The 25,060-nt window shown below is 35.1% G+C and overlaps 1 protein-coding gene across 1 annotated transcript in view; it reads left to right on the plus strand.

Moving 5' to 3' along the window:
* LOC148939886 (syntaxin-binding protein 5-like) overlaps positions 1 to 21,414 on the plus strand; it is a 169,120-nt gene extending 147,706 nt beyond the window's left edge. Inside the window, exons 13-14 of the mRNA XM_089106469.1 lie at positions 13,276 to 13,400; positions 19,764 to 21,414. Coding sequence (XP_088962595.1) covers positions 13,276 to 13,400; positions 19,764 to 20,023 — 385 coding nt within the window. The 3' untranslated portion in view covers positions 20,024 to 21,414. The remainder of the gene's footprint in view (positions 1 to 13,275; positions 13,401 to 19,763) is intronic.
* Positions 21,415 to 25,060: the final 3,646 nt, after the last annotated feature.

A 25,060-nucleotide genomic window follows, 5' to 3' on the forward strand; every position in this document is an offset into this window, starting at 1 on the left:
AATTGACTATGAAAAAATTAACATAGTTTATTAACTTTATAAAAATAATGGTTATTTCACATGGAAAATAAAATCTTTTTTCTACAGATTAATGAAATAGAACTGCCGTTGGATAATGAAACATCGGAATTTACAGGGCCAATTCTGTCACCTCCAATGGAGTTCAGAGACGAACATACATTAGTTATAGATAATATGGAATGGCAAGGTAGTTTTCTTAACGATTTTTTGGGGACATAGCTAACCTAGACGCCTTAAATTGTGATACTGATATGATAGAGAATCCGGACTGGGTAGATCGATTTATGCATGAAAATTTAGGTGATGTAACTGAACCAGGTCCTCGTAAAGAAATTACGTCACAGGAAAATACAGGCTGGCTTGATCAATTGTCCCCAAACATCTTGGAATATGTACTAGGGGACCTCATGTAACCTCAAACCCCTGCACTTGAAAAGACAAGTATTATTAAAAATTCTGAGTCACCCACTGCTAGTCTACTGGATAATTCAACAATGCAAATTGTTAGGACTCATTCTTCCGCAGACATTTTTAAAAACAACTTTACTAGTAGCGAAGAAACAGGTACAGGGCTTTAGCATTGTTCTCTATCATAGGACTTGCGTGAATTTTATTTTTTAGAGTATTATCTAAGTCACATACAAACATACAGGGTAGATTTTAACCCTCCCGAGGAAAACGCTAGCATTATTTTAACTGACCCCTTGAATGTTCTCCTGAGCTATATCGACAGAATTCGAGCAAAAATTGAGATTCAGATTCAGACATGTGGATGTCAAGAGGGGATTAAAGCATCGGTGAATAAAAAAGTTTATCTACAAAAGGGGACATCCGGGGATATTTTTTATTTTCATTTTTCAACTGGCAACCAGACTTTTTACCCAGGTCTAAACGAATTTGAAGACAACGTTTTCGACAGGTTGAAAAAATTAATTTCAACTTTTGACACATTTAATGAGAGAGGTAGTGGTTCCACCATTTTATGCACTGAACACATGGATATGAATCCCAGTAGATTTAAAAAAAACTTTACTTTATGAGGGGGGCGAGGTAAAAGGATAATATGCCATCCAGATTTGTCGGCTACAGGAGGGGTTCAAGGTTTCAAATTTGAAACGGGGCTGCAATGTTTTAAGTATGCATTTTTAGCAGCAGCCCATAAAACATTAGACAAATAGTTAACAATGAAAATTCTCGACGGACTTGCACGCAATGGGGGAAAAAATTTCCATAAAGTAAATTTTGACTGTTTAGCAGGAAAGTATCCGGTGTCTTTGAAATAAATAAGCATATTCGAGAAAGAAAATGAAAATGTTGGGGGGGGGGGGGTTGTTCTCCAGTATGACATTGAATTTGTAGATGGAAAAAAAAACAAATAAAAAAGGGGTTTTGTATTCAGTGAGGACACCGATGGCGGAAAATGTTAAAAATTGGGTATGGATTATTTACCAATCTTCCAATGATGTAAATTCCTATGGTCATTTTTTTCCCGTCACAACGATAAGTCGACTCTTATACCAAGGCGTTCAGAAAGGAGAACTTTTCTATTGCCCCATGTGCCTTTCCTCATTTAAAATTGAAAGAATATTCTCAGATCACTTGAGACATTGCAAAATTCACGGGAATCAGAGAATAGGAATGCCGGCAGAAGACAAAGATACTTTACAATTTAAAAATTTCCAAAATTCCCTTCCACATGTTGATGAAGTGTCTTTGGATTGTGAAACAAGACTGATTGAGGTATTGGACCCATCAAAGCCAAATATAGTCAAGGAACACAAACTAGTTGCGTGTTCCTACGCGCACGCTCGTCGTGATTCCAACAATAAAATGCAATTGGAAGAGTTATTTTGCAATGGATAAGGAGGGTAGCATGGAAAATCTATTGGTTTACTTAATAAAAACAGAGCGCAGCGTTATTTCAAGATAATGTCTCACCGGCTTTCAGATTAAATTGTAGCCTACTAGACACCTATTATTGAGGAAGGTAACAATTTTTTGGGTATATAGGAGCACTCTTGCCCCTGCAGATGCGTTACAGGATCCCGACCATTTTACTGATCAAAACTCAACGGGGAAAGGCAACCATCGTGGTCGGGTTTACAATTAGATTAATTTAAAAATTAGTAATTAAAAAGTTATTCGCATCTTTAAAGAAATGGAACAATAGATGATGCATAGGTGATAGACAGCTTTTCCTACAAAATCATACCTAAATCATTAGAAAAGTTGTGTGTTTTAGAATTGATGTGAAAATTTGCTGTAGCCGGAGTTGAGTATATGACTTATATTCGGTTTTTAGATTCCTATAGTTTTTTGCCTAATTCTGTGATCGAGTCAATTCAAGAGCAGAAAAATGATGAAGACTGCAACGCTTTATACCCTCTCAAGCAACAATTTCCAAATGATTCATATGATTTATTGACGGTGAAGTGAATATATCCATATGATCATTATTATTCCATGTCAAGATTCGCCGAGGAAACTATTCCTCCAATTGAATCGTTTTACGACAGTCTTCACGATCGTAGTTGCACCCCCGATGAATACAGTTTTGCTAAAAAAAAAGTTTGGGCAAAGGGAGGGTGTAAAATGGGTTTGACTACTGCAAGCTGTATTTGTCGAGTGACGTGTTAACTCTGTTAGACATTATGTGTAAAAATACGGATAAAATCTATAATGAATCTAATCTTGATTTTTGTTTTTTTTATCCATATCATCAGATTGTGCGGTAACCTATACTAAAAAATATCTAAGAAAACATTGGAAAAATTACGGATCCTGATCAACTCCACCTCATAGCAATGGGCATGAGGGGGGGGGTTGTTTTTCTATGGGACCTTAACTGGTACAACGGCAACCATGGGGAAAATACGGGACCCAAACCAGAATTAGTGTTCCTTTATATGAAATATTTCTACCCCATGTCCAAGTCCCAATACGCGCTACCTCGCGGTGACTATAAATGGCTCAATGACCCTCAAGCCCCCCATTTCCCCGAAATTAACAGTGTTGAGGAGATTGGCCCGATTGAATTGTTTTTTGAACTTCGCGGAGAGATACCATACGAGCTTCACGATTCAGTAAAGGATTTTGTTTTCCCATGCATCAATAGACCTGTTACTAAAGCCCCTTTTAGCCCTCACAATAGGCGTTTAGTTGAGGTGGATGGATTGTATTGGACACCTTCAAAACAAAAACCTATTGCTGACCTTTTGCCGAAAAAAAACATAGTTGTACATCATGTAGCTTTAAAATGAATGTGCAACAACGGTTTCAACGTCACACAAGTTCACAGAGCACTCGAGTTTAGTCAAAAACTGTATTTGAAAACGTTTGTTTACACTTTTATCAACAAACGTTCTACCGCACGGACAAAGGCCGAAAAAGGAATTTATTAACTCATTTTGAATTCTGGTTTCGGCACAATATGTGAGCGTTTGCAACAGTAATCGCTAAGACGTTCTGACTGATCCCGATCAATGTGTTCAGACTATTTCCGATTTAAATTACACTTCCTTTCCAATCAGTGGCCAGGATATGGTACTATTGAATAGGAAAAAAAGACGCATTGTTTTGAATAAAAAAAATTGCTGCAGGCAGTGCTATCTTGGCGATCTCAAAAAATCTCATATTCGTATTCTGTTACAAAGTGGCTGGATTATAGGGGCCTGAAAAAGGACAAGTGCAGGACTTTTACGGTGAGAAGAATTCTCTACTGTGAAAAGTAAAAACCTCAAATCTACTTAATGGTGTGGCGCAAAGTGAAATTATCAGCTGACGGAGGGACTGCACTATTTAGAGTAGTCTTTACCCAGAGATATTGAAACTTCGAGAATACAATATTCTTTTTTGTTTAACATCATAACCGGGACATGAGTTGATTTCCTGTTACTTTTTCGTAAGTCCAAAGTTGTACTTTAGGCAAAAACACTGCGAATAAATCAAAAAATGTTGCAAAAGAGTACCCACGCACTTAGTAGAAAAAAATTTTAACATGGACAGTTATAGGAATTATATTGTTCAAAATACGATTCAACGAGCCAAATTGTTGGCAATTTGTTCCCTAAAATACAGGAAATTTACTGTAAATATGTAAAAAATAGCCATGTGTACTATCTTCAACAAATTCTATGTTTGTTAAGACGGTGTGACTACCCTCTCCCTTGGACACCATTTAATTCAGACCGGGCCGAATGTGTTGTCCATAGGGAAAGTCTCGGTTTAAATAAGGTCCTGTAAATTATTTCCTAAAAACCTTTGGGGGGGGGGGGCTCGCGGCCGGAGGGGGGGCCTCGCAGCCCGGGGGGGGCGGCCGCCGCCAGGGGGGGGCGCACCGCCACTATCAAAGTTATCTTTTTGACTTAGAGCAGATTTTTTTTGTAATGTTTCATTCAAAAAAAGTGATATTTTTTCAAGTGCTTTAATCTAATATTGTATTTTTTCTCTATAAATAAACAAAAAAAAATATTTAAGTGTTTTCTCTCTGTGTATCTATGTAAATGTTGTATTTTTTTTATAAATAAATTTAAAAAAAAGTATTTTTTCATGTTTAATGTGCTTTTTTAAGTATTGTTACTTTTTTATGTATATAATAAAAGAAAATATGATTCTTTATTCGTCTTCTTGTTCCTGAAGAACAGAGTAGTAGGGAAATTATTATGTTATTATACAATTAGGGTCTACAGTTAGCTTTCCAGGTAATTTATTGAAGGGGATATTAATCAATTTAAAAAACTGTTCACATTCCTTCTGTTTAGGCCGTCTATGTTTGGCTAAACAACAATCTTAACGAAAATATTTAAAAATTGCGATTAAATGTTTGCGGAAAAGCCGAAAAAAATCTACTTTTGCTGCAATATTTGGTAGGAGTCATATTACAAAATAAAAGCAATTGCTGTCATGGGTTCGGTGCATATACAATTCATATGAGGGCTTGATGTTTTCAGATTTATTGAACAAAACTCTTTGATGATCATTGACGATCTAGCTGAATCTAGAGTGCAGTGGTCGCAGCAAATGTTGCAATTATTCACTGTTCGCTCTCATCATTAAAAGATTTTGTTTTATCTGATTATAAAAAATCTCTTTAATCAGAGCAAATGAATGCGAACACTTGATTTGAACCGAACATACTATATCATCTACAGAGTTGTTCGTGATTTTCGCTTGCGAATAACCATCAATAAACAAATGTATTCTGGTTTCCCTAATTTTTTGCTCTCAGCATACAATCAGACAACTAATAAACCCCACGGTTATATCCTATTGGATCCTAATCAAAATACGCCCAAGGGAGTACGTGTAATCAAAGATATGTTCGACCATGAAATTACAGTATATCTCCCTGTGTACCTTAAAAAGATCGATTAGTTACCATCATAGCGCTGAAAAATCTACATGAAAATAAATGTTGATCTTCAGTCCTAAGCACTTCAAAACTTCCGCGTAGAAAAGTAATGCTCAAACATTGTATTGACAATTATTTCATTAATCTAATATCTGAAATTTGTATATATGTGACCGAGGGTAATGTTCAATTGCCAGAAGATTCTAAGCAGAAGGCAAAGCAATATCGTTCTTTCTTTCGTAATGGGGCTTCAAAGAATAATGTAAAAGATTTTAAAAGGAAATGACTCCATCATGTTGGTAGTTGCATTTTCACGCTTTTTCTACCTATAATTGGGGGGTCAATAAATAGTTTTCTCTAGAGAATAGCTAAACCCTATAAATTGAATCCAATAGAACTTACTCTCTCATCCGCGGAACACTATGAGGGCAATCTCTGTAAACTCCAGGACGTTAGAAATAATGAGGACGACAAAAAACTGTTTTTACTTCAAGACAAGCTTCACAAGCTGGTCAAACACAGGTTCTCTCGATCGAAACCTAGTGCTGCCGATCACAAAAAAGAACCATCTTCTCAAGAGTCTGCTGCTGGAACCCAATTAAAGACGGAGTATTTGTATTAATTTGTTTTTAAAATTTTAAATATGCGGTCCATCTATTTTCGTGAAAAAATAACACGACTCCTAACTTATCCCTTTGAAATTTATGATATTTAGATTTAAAGCAATGTTAAAAGGATTATAACTCAGGACAAGATCTATAATCATATCTATATAATGTATGACATGGTTACAAACCATAAAGTACTATTTTAATTTGACACTCATCTATACAACTTTATAAATACGATAATCTTCCCCAAAAGTCTTCTTGTCAATAGACAAATTGTAAAAAAATTAAATGAACATGTACCATCATCATCATCACCATTAAAAGTTGAAAATGAAGAAGACGATTTTAAATCAATTTTGGAAAATACTAGCAGCCCACTGATAGCTAGACAAAAGTGAAGAAGTATCAAGTCAACGTCACCACCACCACCACCAGCAGCCAGCACACAGAAAGGTAGTGGTCGTTACACAACGTGTTTACATTCAAAATGGCTGAAGTTTTGACATGTGCTTATGAAAATATAGGTGTGGTGGGAAGATTAAGTTTCCCCTCCACTCTTTTCAAGGTCACTGGTGTTCGTACTAAAACTGTGCAAGAATATCTACAAAATGAATCAAGTTATACTCTGAATAGAAATCATTGACTTCGCCCCAATCAATATCTAACAACTAAAGCCTTTTACCCGTTGCATATAATGCAAGCAAATCTCTAGAATCTAGACGAGCGTCGAAGGCATCACAATACACCGTTAAAATACGCTCTACTTCCACTCATTGTTTTTAGTCGCTCTATATATGCAGTTCTAGTACGATCGAAGAGAGGTGTTGAAGCTGTTCAGGTCTTTGAAAGTATTCTCGAACATGATTCATATAAAAAAAATTCAAACGGATCACGGTAGTGAATTTTTTAATCCCCTTGTTGTAAAAGTACTAGATAAATATTCTTCACTTCTCTATCTTAGTTACAGTCCCATAGAGGCCGCATGGGCCAAACGATTAGTTAGAACTATTCTGCTTTTAATTTCAAGGCATTGCAGATTGGAAAACGCATCGTATTTTATTTATGATCTTGATACAATCAGGCTTACTTATAACAATAGACCTTATCGATCTTTGTCATGCTTTTCAACAACGGACGTTCATTATTCTGATGGTAATACAGTTGAAATTTTTCATGCACATTATTCCAATAAATCACCAGTTAAGAAGTAAAATATATTTAATGTCGGTGATAGTCTTTGAAATAATAGAATAACTAATTTTTTTGAAAAGGAGAATCACGTGTGGTCTCCAGAACTATTTAAAGGGGCAAAATCATAGACACTAAACCCCTACCTTACCACTTGCGTGATACCAAAGATGAAGAGATTCTTGGCGGTTCTTATGGCTAAGAACTGAAGAAATTTAAAAATGGTTGTGAAATATACCAAATTGAAAAGATATTAGAGGCATGTACTCGCAGGGGTAAGAAACAGCTACTTGTTCGCTGGCTAGGATACAACTCTGATTTTGATTCTTGGATCGGCGTTGAAGATATTAACAATGCCAAATGATTTCTATGTGACATTCATGTCCAACGTTCCGATACTCTCTACAACGACTTGAATACAACAAGTTATTTTTGGAAAAAACTCTCCTGCCATCAAATTTTACGGTACGTATGAAGGGGCTCTTGTCGATTTTATTCTCAAATATACCAACGACATCCTGATAAAGGATTGTGAATATGAAATAAAAATTAGACCCCATGATTGGCCACTCATTAGCAATCAACATGATGATTGGCTACTCGTTAACGATCGAGAAAAATTGAAAAGATCAATTCATTCGAATATCCATATGTTGTATTACCCTACGAGGAACTCACCTGCATGAATGATTTATGTCGTACTATCAATAAAAAAATTTCTGATCGTAAAAAAGGAGCTTTTCATTTCAACTATACAAAGGAGGAGGGCAATATCTACAATAGCTCACCTATTTCTAATGAAAAGGTTATTCTGAATGATACCCCAAAGGAAGTTCCTGGCCGTAATGTCTATATAATAACTGATAAAAATGCTGGAAACACTAATTTCATTTTTGATTACTACCCACCTGATTTCTCCACAAACACTTTAACATTTCTATACGCTTTATTTGTGGAAACATCTCGGGTTGATAATTCAAATGTTTCCCTCCTATGAGTCCTTGAACGAAAAACTAATCAATAAAACATTCACCGCTACAATATAAACCATCTTCAAGATATTCCCGTAAACGCTTCCTATTGGGAACTCTATCAGTTAACACTAAAAACTGTATTAGGTGATCCTATAGCATTTTTAAAAGGCTTAGAAGTGATTATCTTTCATATTTAATCCATTGCCCGTGACAGCACAATCACCTACACTGAAAAATAGAAAAATGCTATTCTTCTGTCCTGAAATTGACCTATGTATTTTTACTTTGGGTCCTCACCATATAGGCAATGAATTGGACTGCGAAAAGTGGTGAATTAAAAGATCTGGCTATGGTCTTTATGGCCAGTGTTTTCGGCTAGTTTATTCAGCAATACCCCTTGCAAGAAAATATATTGCGCCTGCAGCGTAAAATTGTGCTGTCTCTCCACTGCAGGACTGGGGGTTAGGCAAGAAGTTCAAAGAGAGTGTTACGGAAAATATTTCATCTTCAGCAAGAATCGTTGGTGAACAATTAAAATCTCAACAATATGGGGAGGGATTGAAAAGGATGTGTTCGAGTCATTCGTTCATCAGTCATTATCCAGGTAGAAAGCAAAGGACATCAAAAAGGACTTTGAGAACCAAAACTAGGAAACCCAATTCGCAGAAAAGGAAAAAGATTTGTTGATTATAGAAGGATTTCTTCTCATAAGATTACCTATCTTCCCTATAACGACTCATTTACACCAATCAACTCTTTATTGAGTCTATGCAATGCTGAAAATGTTGATGTCAGTGCCACATATAGCTACTATTAACAGCTTTATACCAGACAACCCCTCTTAGAGAATACATCAATTAAAATATTTTCCAAAGACTACTATTTTATTGATTTTTAGCCTACGTTTATTGAATTACATATTTTGGCGAATAAAAAGTCATATACTACAGACCCTACTTCCGGAGATGGTCTCTACTATGATAACTGTATTCTACACAACCTATTCAAACAAATTAATGTATTTATTAATGGTACATTGGTGAGCGATAGCATTAATCTATCCAACTATGCTATCCAAATAAAATTTATGATGATGACTCTGAAGTCATGCAAGGAGATGAGAGGGCAAAAATTTGACTATGAATATCGAACGGGTTTTAATACTGACAGTGATTTGACCCTTGCAGGGACCGAGGAGCATAATCTAGTTGGAAAACTAAATCCTGAGATAATCAATATATCCTAAAGGCTACCCTTCACTGCCAATATTAAAATAAATTTACAGACGGTCTCATGGAACTTAATTTTGATAAACACCATTCCTACAGCACCCGATGCAAATGTCATTGTTACATTGCGCATTATCTATATCCAAAAACAACAGGTTATGAACTATTCTAAATTAGCATTGGAAAAGCGAAGAGCCAGTGACAACAACATTTTACTTCTTGTCCCCCCTGAAATCACTAATCAACCACAAATTTACGCTGGTTCTCGTAGCTAAAGCGACTCATCGTTTATCAATGAAGAAATCCCATCAAAATTGGCTTTTGGCTTTTTTAAGAGTGGCAGTGCCGTTGGATCCTGGACTGAATCCCCATGTGATTTTAATGTTTTCGTTCTATCTAGCCATGTGTTCAAAGTGACCGGTATTCCACTGTACACTCTATCATTTGACAAAAAATACTTTAGAACTCTGTACGAGTTGACCATGCAATCCCTAGATCATGAATCTCAACTATTTGAAAATCGAATAACCTGTTCAATGTTTTCTAAAAACCATTGAGTTATTATTTTGGACCTGTCAGGCACACAGGATTTGAGTATAGTATAAACTTGAAATATACGTTTGGAGCGTACATTTGTTAATGCTCTGATGAAGAGTATTATGCTAATATTACTGAGTCAATTTGACAGCTATTGGGACATCACATCCGAGGGGAGTTTTCTGCTAGAACTTGCACAATGAATACACACTAAATAATGAGGGCATTTGGTATCGATTCATACATGTCGCAGAATCTGTTCTACTGCATACCTTTGGACTTTATTAAAGAAATCTAAAGTGTTAGCAATACCCTTATCCTTGTTAATAGCAGTCCTTTGACTTTGACGAGTTGTCATTGGCTATGCATCTTTCATACAGCGAAGAATATTCAATTTTTCGATTCTCTCGGCGAATCATATAAATTTTATCCTCAATACATTAGTAACTTTATTGCGAGCAGTGGGATAACTATTATTCAAAATCAATTAAGTGTACAGGATATAACAACAATGATGTACGGCTTTCACGCACAACTCTTTTTCACTTTCAGATGCCCTGGCTACACCTACAAGCCGTTTCTCGACATAGACGTTGACATGCCACGGTTGAACGAATTTCTAGTGGAGATTAGACTTACAAGTTCATTTAACATTGATTTTTTTGCCCTAAGAATAAAATGCTATAAGGATTTATGTGAAACTGCTTATAAATACAAACTATTTATATACATTATAAAGCAACTTTTCTATTCTTTAGATTTCACCCGCTACAAGGTCTTTGTCGACAAAAAGTAGTGCAGGTAGATTCATTGAATTCAAAGTGTACTGATTTCGATGTGCTGCAATGTCAGGGTCAGATTCTCTACAGTAGAGTGTGGCTTCACTCTTTTCATATCTCTTTGTACAGTTAATGTTTCTATTCTCATTCATTCTATATAACTCACATGTTTCAATTTGCGAATTTGAAGAAATTTCAGAAACTGTGTCCTCAAGTATCGAATCACTTTCCATCACGGCATAATAAAAATCAGTGGGCTTATAATCATAAAACTCATCATATTCACAACGGTGACATAGAAGCAATATTCTCTTTTTGCTCCAACACTTTAATCGCTGTCCAGGTTCCTCTTTACAAACCAATCTAAAACCACAACGATACAAATCTTGTGCCACTAAACAAAAATCATGCATAGGATTATTTCCAATCATAACATGATATGTACACCCTCATTGCTTGTATTTATCACAATGACAATTGGACCAGAGGTAACCTTTATGATGAGAGTCGCATACCTCTTCGAGATAGGAATTTTAATCTCTAATTTGTACAGCCTGTCCTCCATGCACTTTAAACGGTTTGTATAATCCACACTTTTCATCATAATCAACAATCATTTTGTAATTACCAAATGGCGACTAGCTGCACAGTGAGTGTATACACAATGCGCATGTATGGTAAATTTTGTCATTTGTTGACGCTCTCAGTACCACACTGAAACTGACCTTAAAATAAAGAAAATTGTTTGAGATAGAGAGAGAGAGAGGAATAAATCATCCTCGAGCACCATCTTTCTTATGAAAAAAAGTCCTATATTTCTAAACTAATGTATAAAAGCATATCAACACTATTATTTTGCCTTGTCATAATTAATATATCAATAAATTGGGTAAATATATTTGAATCACAACGTAGAAGCTTTATACAGTAGTCTAATGATGGAGAATCTGTTTTGATTATGTTGACAAGCATTCCCCGAGAAAATATCTTCCTTTGAATAGACAACTCTAGAAAATCGTCATCTAGAACCAAACATTTTTTCATAAGAACTAGAGTCCCCATGATTCGATCGTTCTCGAATCTATTCATTTTTTAGAGTCCCAATTCTCTCACTACCAATTACAGACTAACCAGAATTTTTTTATACTCTAAAAAATATACTCTAATCCACTATAGAACGAAAAAAATACCATTGATTTAGAAAAAATTTTACTGAACATAATTGCAATAATAACAATCACAGATTCATTTTGTTTTCGTCAACATTTTTTGTTAGGATACTTAATGCAGACAAAAGTTTATTTATATTGAGAATATTCACTTTTCCAGCAAAACATGGCTGATCCTTCTGCTTAAATTTGCTTAATGATATCACATATCTGGCATGCATAGTGTCCCATTCAAGACATAGTCTACAGCCAGCAGTTATTTCCAAAGCTACATTAGGTAATCGTTTTTCGCTGGTGCTGTTGTCGGCTCCATCGTTAATCTCCAATAATGTAAATGCAGGACTCATTTTTTCTTCTACTAATATCCTCGCAAATAAACAATTCTCATCGAATTAAAATCTCTTACTAATATGGATTATAAAGAAAACTATTCCTTTTATTCAAAATCCAATCACCAATCAAGTTATACTCACTCTCTTTGAAAAGGTGTAATGCCATGTAGAATAACATTGAAATTGCTATACCTCCGAGCAAATCCAGAAGGTCATGTGAGGGAGCTCTGAATCTTTTCGAAAAGGTGAAGAGCTTCTATAGAATAACATTGAAATTGCTATATGTTCAGGCAAATCTAGAAGGCCATGTGAGGAAGCTCTGAATCTCTTTGAAAAGGTGAAGAGCTTCTATAGAATAGCATTGAAATTGCTATATGTCCTAGCAAATAACATGGTAATTGCTATATGTCCCAACAAATCCAGACGAAGCATACTACTAATGTTGGGGGATGCAAGGAAACATTTATTTTTTTAATTTTATGGGGGGGGGGATTAATTTTTATGTTTTTTTTTCAATTTCTCCAGTAAAAATAAAAAAAACACATTTTTTCAATGAAAACACCAAAAAGTTATTTCTAAAAATCTAGAGGGTGAAAGTGCCTCCCGCCCCCCAATTGGCGCCACTAGCTGCTAATTAACCTTTTATTGTTTGCGATAAATTATTGTACTACTAAAACTAATGAAGCCACTGCTAGCAAAACGATAATATTAAACAAAACTCAGAACCCGGTAACACTGAATAAAATGACAAGTAAACCAGGACAGTTCATTATTTTGTTTATTCAATACCAAGATCTCCAGTGTTCTCTCTCCAAGGGTGGATCCAGGATTTTTTTTTCGAGGGGGGGGGGTTACTAATTTTTGACTCATTTTTCGACTAATTTTACTAATTTTTATCTAGGTTTTACTAATTTTCGACTCGGTCGAAATTTTTTTTTTGGGGGGGAGGGGTTCAAACCGGGTAACCCCCCCCCCCCTGGATACGGCCTTGTCTCTCTCTGTCTCTGCGAACTTTCTTTTCTTTGGAGCATAAATTATTTGCAAAGTCTCTTCCAGTTGGGTTTAATTTTCAATTATACTTTCAGATCTAATTTGCCAGAGATGGTATGTGATCTGTACTCTCAACGAGAAATGCCAGAGCCACCGAAGGAGGGTTTCTTGAAAGGGCTTTTTGGAGGAGGAGTAAGGAATCTGGATCGAGAGGAATTATGTAAGTTTTGAGAAGCTTTTTCAGAATTTAGGGTCGCCTAAAAAGCCGTGTATGCTAATGGGGGATTAACCATAATTTGTTGTAGCTTGGAAAGAATACGAATGCGGAATTTTTAACTAGGCTCTCATTTTTTCCCCCGTCGATTAACACGAATCACATCTGAATCACAGAACGCACGAATCACAGAACGCACGGCGATTAACGCCGCACGGCGCACGAATCACAGAACGCACGACGATGTCTGTAGTAAACGCACGGCGCACGAATCACAGAACGCACGGCGATTTTTTTCCCCGTCGATTAACAGCCCCACACGAATCACAGAACGCACGGCCACGCTTATTGATAACATATTTGTGACCGGCTGGAATCATCAAAAGCGCAAATTGTGACAGGTTCAGATCATCTCCTTGCATTTGTAGGGGTTTCGCTTAGTGATTTGTCATCATATTCAAAAGACCAGCATAAAATTGAAGGGAAAATAATTTTTTCAATAAACCAACCTTAAATAAATTAAAAGATAAACTAATTAAAATTAATAAGTTAAAATTAAAGAATAAATTAGGAAAACTGGAAATGGAGCGATGTTTTGAGTCAGAATGACCCTGAAGTAAGTTATGTTTTGTTTTTTGATAAGATTCGTTAAGGAATGCTTGAGTCTTGTAAGATTTAAGGACCACATGAGAATAGATCGAGTGAGAAAAATAATTTTAAACCTCCGTGATTAACAAAGGAATTACAAAACATGATAAAATTAAGAAACAAGCTTTATAGTAGAATGTTGAAGAAACCGTCGAATAAAAATCGAGATATGTATGTTAGATATCGAAATGTTGTCAATAAAAAAAACGAGATGCCAAGAAGAATTATTTTTTAAATGCTTTTTAACTTGCGAAGAATGATGTATCTTCAACGCGGAAAACTACTAATCAAATTTTGAGGCCAAATAAACATAAAGATAATGAGATCCCTAAGGAGATAGTTAACCTGAATCGGGATAGAATAGGAAATGCTCAATCTATAGCTGATAGTTTTTGTAAATTTTTTACTGAGATTGGTCAACATATTTTGTCACTCTTTGATAATGATATTAATATAGAAGATGAAATTCAAATTTCCCCAAATTTTGATAATGATGGTAGTATTTTTGTTTTTGAACCGGTTTCTGCAAAAGATTTGAAGAAGATTGTGAATTCTTTGGGACCGTCAGAGGCTCCTGGAATTGATCACATGCCGAAACGAGTTCTAAAACATGTTTTGCCGGTGACATCTCATATTTTAATTTTTTAGTCAATTTGTCTTTTCAAGAAGGCATTTTTCCTAAAGGTCTAAAGAAGAGCCGTATTATACCTTTGTATAAGTATGGAAATAAGGAAGAGATAATTAATTATCGCCCTTTTTCAATTCTACCGGTTATTTTGAAGATTGTTGAAAAAATAATGCCTGATATGATTAGTAAATTTACGGAAGGAAAAGAAATAATACCACATAGCCAATATGGATTTCGGAGAGGGCATTCGACGGATCATGCGATTATCCATTTTATTTGTAAAGTGAAAGGTTTTCTAGAAAAGGGTTTTTATGCCTCAGCTTTATTTATTGACCTATGGAAAGCATATGATACAGTGAACCATAATATTTTAGTTAGACAGTTAAAGAAATATAAATTTCCACCTTGGATTGTTAGTTGGATTGAGTCATATCTATCGTATAGGTCACAAGTGGTTATATTTGGAGCAAAAAAATCATGAGAGCACCTGATAACTTGTGGAATTCCATAGGGGTCGATTTTAGGGTCACTCCTTTACCTCATTTATACCGCGAATATAGAACATTTGATGAAAGATTGTTTGACAATATCATTCGCAGAGGATACGGTTTTATATTCCGAGCTTTAAGTGTTGAAACCCTTTTTAAGACCATTGAGAGTGTGTTGAATGATCTATTGAAACATACGAGGAGTAACCGTTTTTTGATTGATATTTAAAAAAATAAATTATTTTTTCTACTATTAAAAAGGTAAACACTGAACTATCTTTAACAGCTGATAGGTATTGGATAGATAGGGTTTCCAAGTTTAAATATTTAGGTGTAATCATCAGGGGTGTCCTGAGGCTCGTTTTATTGGGGGGGATCTTCGTAAATTTTACCAAATCGCTACCTGATTTATGCCGAATTTTCTGCAGAAATCAAGAATTTTGCTAAATTTCGGCCAAAATTTTCGCCTTCGGCCAAAATTTTACCGACTGCCAAAAAATTTGTGGGGTGCCCCTCCCCTCGGGACACCCCTGGTAATCATTGATGATTTATTGTCATGGAAGGAACATATAAATTCGTTGTCTATAAAAATTGTAAGAGGAGCTGGGATTTTGTATAGACTCAAAATTTCCTTCCGCAAAAAGTTTTGCAAGAACCCTTTATTTTACTCGTGTTTATCCTTATATTTAGTATAGTTGTTATGTTTGGGCTAACTCTTATAGTTATAATTTAAAGGCACTTCAAACCTTACAAAATAGCTCTAAACTGCTGTATTCATATATAAATCCTTGAATAGTCTAGCGCCCCCAGGACTAACAAAACTTGTCCTTTTTCATTTATCTTCATATTTTCTCTTATCTCGGATATGTGTCACACGCAAAGAACAGCTTTTTCTATAAAATACGTTGGAGTGAAAGTATGAAACAGTATTCCGCCGGAAATGAAAGATTCTGTTTCAGTTCCGTCATTTCGATACAATTATAAAAAATATCTTCTTTCTACTAGTACAAATGAATAATGTTTAGAAGGATTCTCTCTTTTTTTGTCTTTTTTCTGTAGTGCACAGTGCCTTTTTCAGTATTCTTTCTGTTTCAAAGTTTATTGTTAGCAACTTTCTGTTACTAACAAAGTTTGTTAGCAACTTTCTGTTGCTGTCCTGTCAATAATCGGTGATCTATCAATATTAATTCTCCACGTTTTCCAGGGATCAGCAGTTTTTTTTCATTTGAAACCTGCCCAAATATCTCTAAGATTTTGGCTGAGACTGTTTTGCTCTGTTTGAGTTTTCTTTGGAAATTAAAAAGCACCTTTGTCGAAGCCTCAGACAGTATAAGCCCTTGTAATGATCCCAAAAGGTGTAAAAGCACTTCATATTTATCAAACTTGAACAAGTTAATACGAACTATTTACTTATTGCATACCAGTGATTTTGTTTATTAGAATGTGTCCTAATTTCTTTTTGCATTTCAGGTATGTTTCTGGGCAATATTCCATTTCATCCTAATATTTCCCGCCTCAATACTGCTGAACTCGCAGAGTTTCATACTTTCGCATATTTATAAGTGAATTTCAGAGAAATGCACTGTACTTATGTACTATCTGTAACACGCGCGAAATTTGAAGTTTGGTTAATGCTAATGAAATAAAACAAAATAGAATAAAAATATAATAGTTCAGAAACATATGTCGGCTATATATTTGGACATCAGGGGGAGGGGTAAAGCATAGCATATATTAAATAGGTAACGTAACCTAACCTGACCTAGGTACCTTTTTTCCCCCTAAACCCCCAAAAGCAATAGTTTAAATATTGTAAACGCAACGACAAACCATGGTTTCCAATCCAATACTCTATTAAAAACTTAGTTTTTACAGGATTTTGTTTTTTGTTTTTGACAGTTGATCTTCGTCGATGTGGCAAGTCGTAAGAAAGACAGCGTTGTCTTTACCTCATCTTCCAAATTTTAAAACGATATCGTTTTCAAAAATAAAGCTATCATCATGGGTTCAGCGAGAGCTGCACGTAGTAGGGAACGAACTCTAACCCATAGTAACTTTTAAAAACATGTTTGAAAATAAAACTGTCAAGCGAGAAAAAAATTGTCATTTTGAGCTATATACATAGCCATACATAGCTAAGTATGTAATATCAAGTGTAATTAGTCTGTTTACAAAGGACGTTTTAAATAGTTTCATAATACCTAGAGTAAGTAGCGCAAATAAAGAGAGTAATTATAACGCCTAAAGGACAAATGAAGAACCTAGACCATCAAACGTGACAAGACCAATACGATCTGACCGGATCTGACCAATCCGAGCAGCTAAGGTAAAGGGTATTGAAAAAAAGTCTAAAGTAATGATAAACGAAAATGTAAAATAAAAAAATATGCAGTCAGAATACTTGTGTTTACTAAAATTACAACGAGTCAAAAACAAAAGGGAGGAACAAAGGAATATTCGGTTTGAAGATAATTAGCAGCAAAAACTCAAACAGGTCAAAGCAAACGGAGAGAAAAAAGAAAAATGCGGTTACAATACATGCAGCAACAAGGAGTAGAATGAATTAGAAATTAAATTGAAGAACGAAGAAATACTTGCCTAAAAAACGCTCAAATAAAGTAAATTTCCCTCAAATGATAGTACATTCTTACATTTTCAAACGATTTAATTTTTTGGAATGCTTTTTTCAATGTGCAGGGAATCAAAAAATTGCTTGCTTATAAAAGATACTTACCTTTACAGCAAAGGCTCATTCACAATGAAACCCGTGATGCCGATATTTTATATTTTTCCAAGACTATTCATAATAATATTTAGTTACATTCCTTAGTTGTATAGAAAAAAACTACTTAGAAACATTACCTGAACTAGCCAACCAGTTAACCCTCCGGAGGCAGAGTTGATTCATCGCTGCTTGGCTGTACTGTACCCTGGCTTTGATCCTCGCTGCTGCAAGGCTGGGAATTGCTTTGAATTGCGTCTCTAAATAATCAAAATAAAAGAAGAACAAGAAAATAAACCTTATTATGAATTATCTGCGTGGGCTGAAATCTCGACATTCGGGGAATGATGATGTTTGGTAAATTTTGGTGTTAACTAAACCTCAATGTGAATGAGGCCTTACTGTAAAGTCGACTGTCTTTTGTAAATTGGCAACGCTGATTCTTGTTTTTATGTCAATTTTTAACTGTATAAACAAAAATACGAATTTTAGTCTGGACTAGGTAATCAGAAAAGTCTTAAGGGTTTGACCGTTCTAAAACCGCGTCGAAAGCTGAATCTCGATTTCTGTTAAATCTCTGCATCAGCTAAATCTAATTTCGAATGTGCCTGAAGCTGAACTGTATACTCGGCGTTTATTAATATACCAATTCTTGTCATTTAAATTGATAGATATGTTATAGTTACCCGTTAAAACATATTAAATAACTAATTCTGCAATCCTGCAGGAAAGTGTCAACAATACTGCTAAACAATCTTCAGAGGTTATCTCGAGGTTCAAAGAACTGTGCTTGCTGATGGTTTGCTGAACCTGGGAATTTTCATTGACAATCTGTGGTTCGTTAAAAGCCACGGTCTTGCAATATTTTTATTTTACTGATGGGCGAAATTTGCAGTTTTCAAATTTTATCGTAAATTGCCTCATTATTATCTATATGTGTCAATTCCTTATTCCGGCTCACATTGTGTTTGAAGCTTTCAACAAATTTAACGATTTGAAAGCCAAGTAACTATTTTTTGCCAAAAGTAGTGAATGTCTACTTTTTGTAGATTGTATAAAGGGATCCCATTTGTTGTTTAATACCGATATTCTCTGTTATATTTGACCAACAAATTATACAAAAAAAAACGTTTCCAATCGTGGGTCAATAGCACCAACAGATGAAAACCCGATATTAAGAACATAGAAGTTGTTTTTGTTGCCTGTGGGGGTTGTTTGTGGTCTCCTCTTGTCCTTCTCTTTCTCTCTTCCGCCCTCTATCTCTATCTCTCTATCTCTATCTATCTATATATATATATCTATCTCTCTATCTCTCTCTATCTTTATCTATCTCTCTCTCTCTGTCTCTATGTCTCTCTCTCTCTCTCTCGCTCTCCTTCTCTCACTCTGTCCCTCTGTCCGTCTCTCTCTCTCTCTCTCTCTCTCTCTCTCTCTCTCTCTCTCTCTCTCTCTCTCTCTCTCTCTCTCTCTCTCTCTCTCTCTCTCTCTCTCTCTCTCTCTCTCTCTCTCTCTCGCTCTCCTTTTGCTCTACTTTAAATTACGTTAAGCAGGTTCCTTGGGGACGTGTCGTAGAACACTTATTGGTTGTCTTTTGGCTGCTGATGGAGCAGCCAAAAATTGCTGCCAATTGCTGATTCTTTGTCGATTCTAGTTTTAGGTCATATAAGTGATTCTATAATTACTGCAAGTTCTAAGGGTTTGATCTCTAACGGAACGGAAACGGAATATATACACCAATATTGACATCTTACAGTAACCTTTTTGAACGTTTCAGGGGTTTTCTGGAATCAGACGCAAAGAACACAAATATTGATCAACTACGTCGCATGAAAACCTTTTTTATTATGTTTGTGAAACTTTAAAATTATTTCTTCTCTTTCCAGTTGGCGAGGCTAGTGGAAAGGCTTACAGAGGAGTGGCCCGACACGTTGGTCCTAGTGCTAACATAGACGCTTTAAATTCACGAGCTACAGGCATTGCAGCAGAAGTTGCCAAAACTCGACAAAACCTCCTTGAACGGGGAGAGAAACTAGGACTATTAGAGGAAAAGACAGAGATGATGCGAAGTGAGGCTGAAGCGTTTGGCAACGCTGCTCATCAGTTAATGGTGAAATACAGAGATAGAAAATGGTATCAACTATGATTGTGAGAGAAAATTTTTGTGACATTGTGATTTTGTAACTTAAGTGTTTAGAGTTAGCTTACCAACGGAGCTGTTGTTTCATAGACTAAGTGACGTGTATATGGTGTGTTTCACTCGTTAATCTGGGCTAATATGTTGTATCTTTTTTTTTCACGGCTTATACTATTTTACCCAAAGTAAGCCAAACTATTGGTATTTATATCAGTTTTACATGCTAATTCTTCTTGAAAGTGCTCCAGAAACGGCTAATCAAGTTTTCATTTAATTCCCTGCTCCTTAGCCCTTGGTTTAGATAGTTGTGCTCTCACACGCATTTTTTTTTTTTTTTTTTTTTTTTACATCAGATTTTGTTTTACATTCATTTTATTAGGATGCGTCAAATCTCTTTCAAAAAAATGATTTAAATATGGGTTCTTTTAAAGGGTAACGAACTTAACAGTAATACTATCAAAATAAATAAATTCAGTGTGTAACGGCCAGTTGGATCTTGAAAGAAGATTGGAAGAATTCGGAGATTATTGTTGAAAGACTTTATTCCCATTTTTAATAAAAATTTTGAATTTTTGTTTTATACTCATGTGTCAGGATCAAGTTTGTATCCAAAGGGAGGGGAGGTTGGTACCGGTTTTGAACCCTCCCTCCCCCCACAAAAAAAATTTTCAACTCGTAAAAAGTGACCAAAATGCATATAAACAAATTTGTGATGTTTGTAAAGTTTTTTGACTCCACCCCAGAACAGAAATACCCTCCATCTCTCCCCCCTCCTCCCGAGCAACAATTCTGGATACGGCTTCAGTCATGACGATTTGAATTTGTGAACAAAAAAGAAATTTGTGAATAAAAAGAGATTTGTGAAATCTTTTGGGGTGAATTTTATCGGATCAAATTTCTTCTTTTCTGACACCTAAAAATTGAGGTCATTGATATTAGTTTAATTTTATAAATTTTAGTTTCATCGATCACTGAAAATATTTAGTGTAAAAAAGAAAAGTGAAAATCACTCCCAAATCCCCTAATGGAAAAACGTGAACTGTGGCACTCTGTCCCTATATACGTCCACTATATTTATTGACGGTTGCGCCAAAAAAAAAAAAAAAAACTTTTTAAAAAACCCCAAAACTGTGCAATAGATAACGCCGCTCTTGGAAACTGATGACCACGGTTCAAACAAGTTTCTCGCAACGTGCTCAAAGAGTGGCGACCCTCGAGGGAAAAAATAGCAAAAATTGATACAGCGCTACCGTGTAGGCTTTGGGTGACAATGTGCTGCAATTTTTTTGAAAACCTTAGTGTCTGGGTTGATATAGTTCAATTAAGGGATTAAAAATATGTACAATCTAAAATAACTTCTTTTCTTTTCAAACTTAATTTTCCATTTGTTAGGATCACATAATTTTTTACTATTAACAGAATAAGCTCCTGGTTGGGGGTGGGGGGGGGGGGGTAGGAGGCATAATGGATCAAAAAAGCGATTAGTGATGTACGAAATTCTTTAACTGGTCTAGTATCGAAAATAAAAATAAAAAATATTCTGACTAGTAAATGAAAGCTACATAAAAAAGATTGAATTTATTTTTGAGAAACCTTCCTATACTACATTACTGGAGGCTATGTATTAGATTTATCTTGCAGAATATATCTTACTCCTCTTATGTGTAATATTTCGGGCAAAACTTATTTATTGTCTTTCTCATTCGCAGTTTTTAAAATTGGGTCTAATTATTCCACTGGAAAATTCGTTAGATTTAGTTAGAAATATATCAATAAAGCTCCTTCTTAATCTATATCGTGGCTTATCTTAGTTGGCAATAGTGGTAATAAGAATCCTTCATTTTATGGGAATAACGTGAATAAGGTGAATATAACGTGAATAACACTGAATTGTAACGCTCTTTTATTTTGCTTATTTATCTCCTTATTCAAGTACTACCCGTTTACAGGCTTCAAATAGCCATTGGCTCAGAAGGCGTGGTCAATCCTTTCCTTCTACCAATAAGGAGGCTGGAAAGGAGACGTAGTCAGAGTCTCTTCTAATCGTTTTGTTCATGAATTGAGACAAGGCAAAATCTGCTCTATGCAATTAGTGTATTAGCTTCCTAAGGTGTAGAATAGTTAAAACACCTATTAGACTATTTTAAACGGGGCCTAAAACTAATAGCTTCTCTGTCTTTGTAAATCTAAGAGATGATTGTACATATTGTATGATATTCTTTAAAATCTTCCATTTTTGTCTATTGGCCTTTAAAGTAACCTATTTAAAAAGAAAAATTATGTTTTCCCATTCAGTATTTATATTCATGATTATTCAAGGCAAGGGCCACCCTTGGTACCCATCTTGAATGGACAGAGGTTTTAAGTAGGTGAAACGGAAGCTAGGGGAATAGCATACCTTAACTCTGATACAAAATCTGGAAATCCTCCGTAAATCGGGGAATATGGATACCCTAATTCCTTGATTATTCCCTAATTCTATCTAACTTTTATGTAGATAGACACTAACTATTACCTAACCGACCGGGAGAGAATATCTATGGCATATAAAATAAATTATTACTTTTTCCTTTGATAAAAGCGGCTTCAGAAAAGAGAGCAAATGCAAGGCATTTACCCCATCGAGTCTTTTTTTTGGTGGCATAATTGATATAATCCCGAGTTGTCAATTGTATGACTAAAGGCTGCTTAAATAAAAAAAAATAGATTAAACGACACCAACCGAACTCTATTAATCTAGAAGTTTGACATAAAAAACGCCCAACAAAAATAGATAGAAAAACTTTTAAATTAGTTTTTACTTCTTCAAAAATATGAAATTTTCGTCACACGGAGCTGTCAAGTAAGAGCCACAATGTATGAAGCTATTATTCAGAGTTTTTTACTAAATTTCTTGTATGAATTTCGTCTGCGATTGGGTGGGATGATGTCGTAAAGACAAATTTAAGGGAAATGGAAAACTCCTGGGAGGATGTAAACAGGGAGGCTTTGAATAATTTAGGATGGAAGAGCAACGTGTGTAGCTGTGTTGGCCTTAGGCGGCCTGGTACTGCGGTGAGCTGTTAGTAGTAGTCGTATTTTCAATATTCACGCAGACTGATTCGATAATAGCAATTCGGTTTCATAATTTTTTCTACTGTCTCTTCTCATCAAGAAAAATCAACATATTTTCTTAGTTTTGACCAAACAAATATAGTAAAGGGCTTAAAACTTAGCATCAATTTTGATAGATCTAAGGTGTCATCTATCATCCTTGATATTTTTTATCTAACAAGCAAAACCCAGAGTAGACTTTAGTACCCACAAACTCAAAAAATGGCAGATTATACCAATATTGGTTCCAATGTGATTTTTGTCTGGTCTGATTTATAGATTTTTACTAAATTCCTTTCGAATAATTTTTAAGTTACAAAATTTGAAGGGATTTGGGAATTCAAAACTTCGAAACCCCTAAATAATCTCAAAAAATTAATCGTTTTGCACAGAAAAGCTATTAGAATTTAGCCTTCGCGTGGTAGGTAGTACACAAACATCAATGGTTGTAGAAAGATAGCATGTCGGTACTGCTTTCATTAGCCCAGAATATCCCCAAAAAAATTTGCTCTCCAAAATATCCCGGAAAATTTACGTTCATAAAGGTACGAATATTAACACGGAGTATAGGTTTGTAATTATCCTTAATGTTAATTTTCAGAAAGATTTTGAAGAACCAATTTTTTTTTGGGGGGGGGGGTGGATAATGGAAACTGTGTGTGTGGTAATAGGTGCATTACGTTTAAAGTTATATTGCCCTTGTCTGTGTTTGTATCTTTAAAATTTTTGGCAAATCAAAAAACAAAGATTTTTCCATATTTGGGGCGGAATTTTTCTCCCAGGATGGTGTATTTTAAAGAAAGCTCATTCATGAATGCAAGTCGTTTTTCACTGTCAAATCAAAAACTGTTAGCTAAAAAAATTTTACTGTAGAATGGTTTTGGATGCCTTTTTTAAGCCAAAAGCAACCAATTTATTTAGTTTTTAGGCGAATTTTTTTCCCTGGTGTGGTGCCATTTAAAGCGATTACATTTACCAATATAAGCCTATTTTTTAAGCAATTACGTTTTTAAGGGAATTTGAAGCCTTATGTTGTATTCGCTTAAATTTCCTGCCAAAATCATGCAAAATTAGATTTCCTATCAAAATTGCACTGAAGAAAAAAAAAATCCAGATTATGATATGAGGGAGCAGCGAAAATGAACACATCCTCAGGAGATAAAATATAACGTTAAGAACTTAATAAAAGAACTTAAATTGTTATTTGAAGCTCTTAATATGATTTATATCAGGGTAATTGTACTTTGTCGTCAAAGATACTTAGTCATGAAGCTCCTTGGCTGTCTCCCCAAACACCCTGCCCCCCTCCACCCCGAATTTTAAAATTTTTTTAATTTTCCCGAGTTTCCTGACACTTTTTGGATAATTAGTCAGTTTCATTTTTTTTTATTCTCACTTTCTAAGAATTCAATGCAATGATTGTTGTAGTCGTAAATTAATGCAGAGTGCTTAGTCCACCATACCATACTGCACATAAATAAGCCTCTAGTTGCCCAAACACTTTCTGAACACCCAAAATTTCTTCAGAAAGCCTTTGAGGTGTCTCCCGTATCCAGTTTTTAATAGAAGCAATCTAAATAATCTCCGACATCTTCTAAAGAAGAAAAGAATATCTTATATTTCACGCTTAAATTCTATGAAAATATGGGCATGTTTTACAATATCTATTATTAATTGTATGTTTATCTTATAACATTTAAGCTATATTCTCTTTCTTGTTCATCTTCATCATTTCTTCATTCTTCCTTCATTATTTCAATCAACTGATTTGTATCTGCATATTATGCATACCCAATGACCGGTGTGCACATAATGCACATGAGTTGTCCTTCACCTAAAATTGGAATTCAGACAGTAGTTATAAAAAACATGAGCATCACAAAAAAACGTTTAATAATTCCTCTACTGACTATGTTTCAGTGCTTTGCGAACCAATTAGACTGATATTATTTT

This window comes from Artemia sp. Qi Xiang Cuo, chromosome 20, assembly GCF_049724085.1.
Source record: "Artemia sp. Qi Xiang Cuo chromosome 20, ASM4972408v1, whole genome shotgun sequence".
Lineage (NCBI taxonomy): Eukaryota > Metazoa > Arthropoda > Branchiopoda > Anostraca > Artemiidae > Artemia > Artemia sp. Qi Xiang Cuo.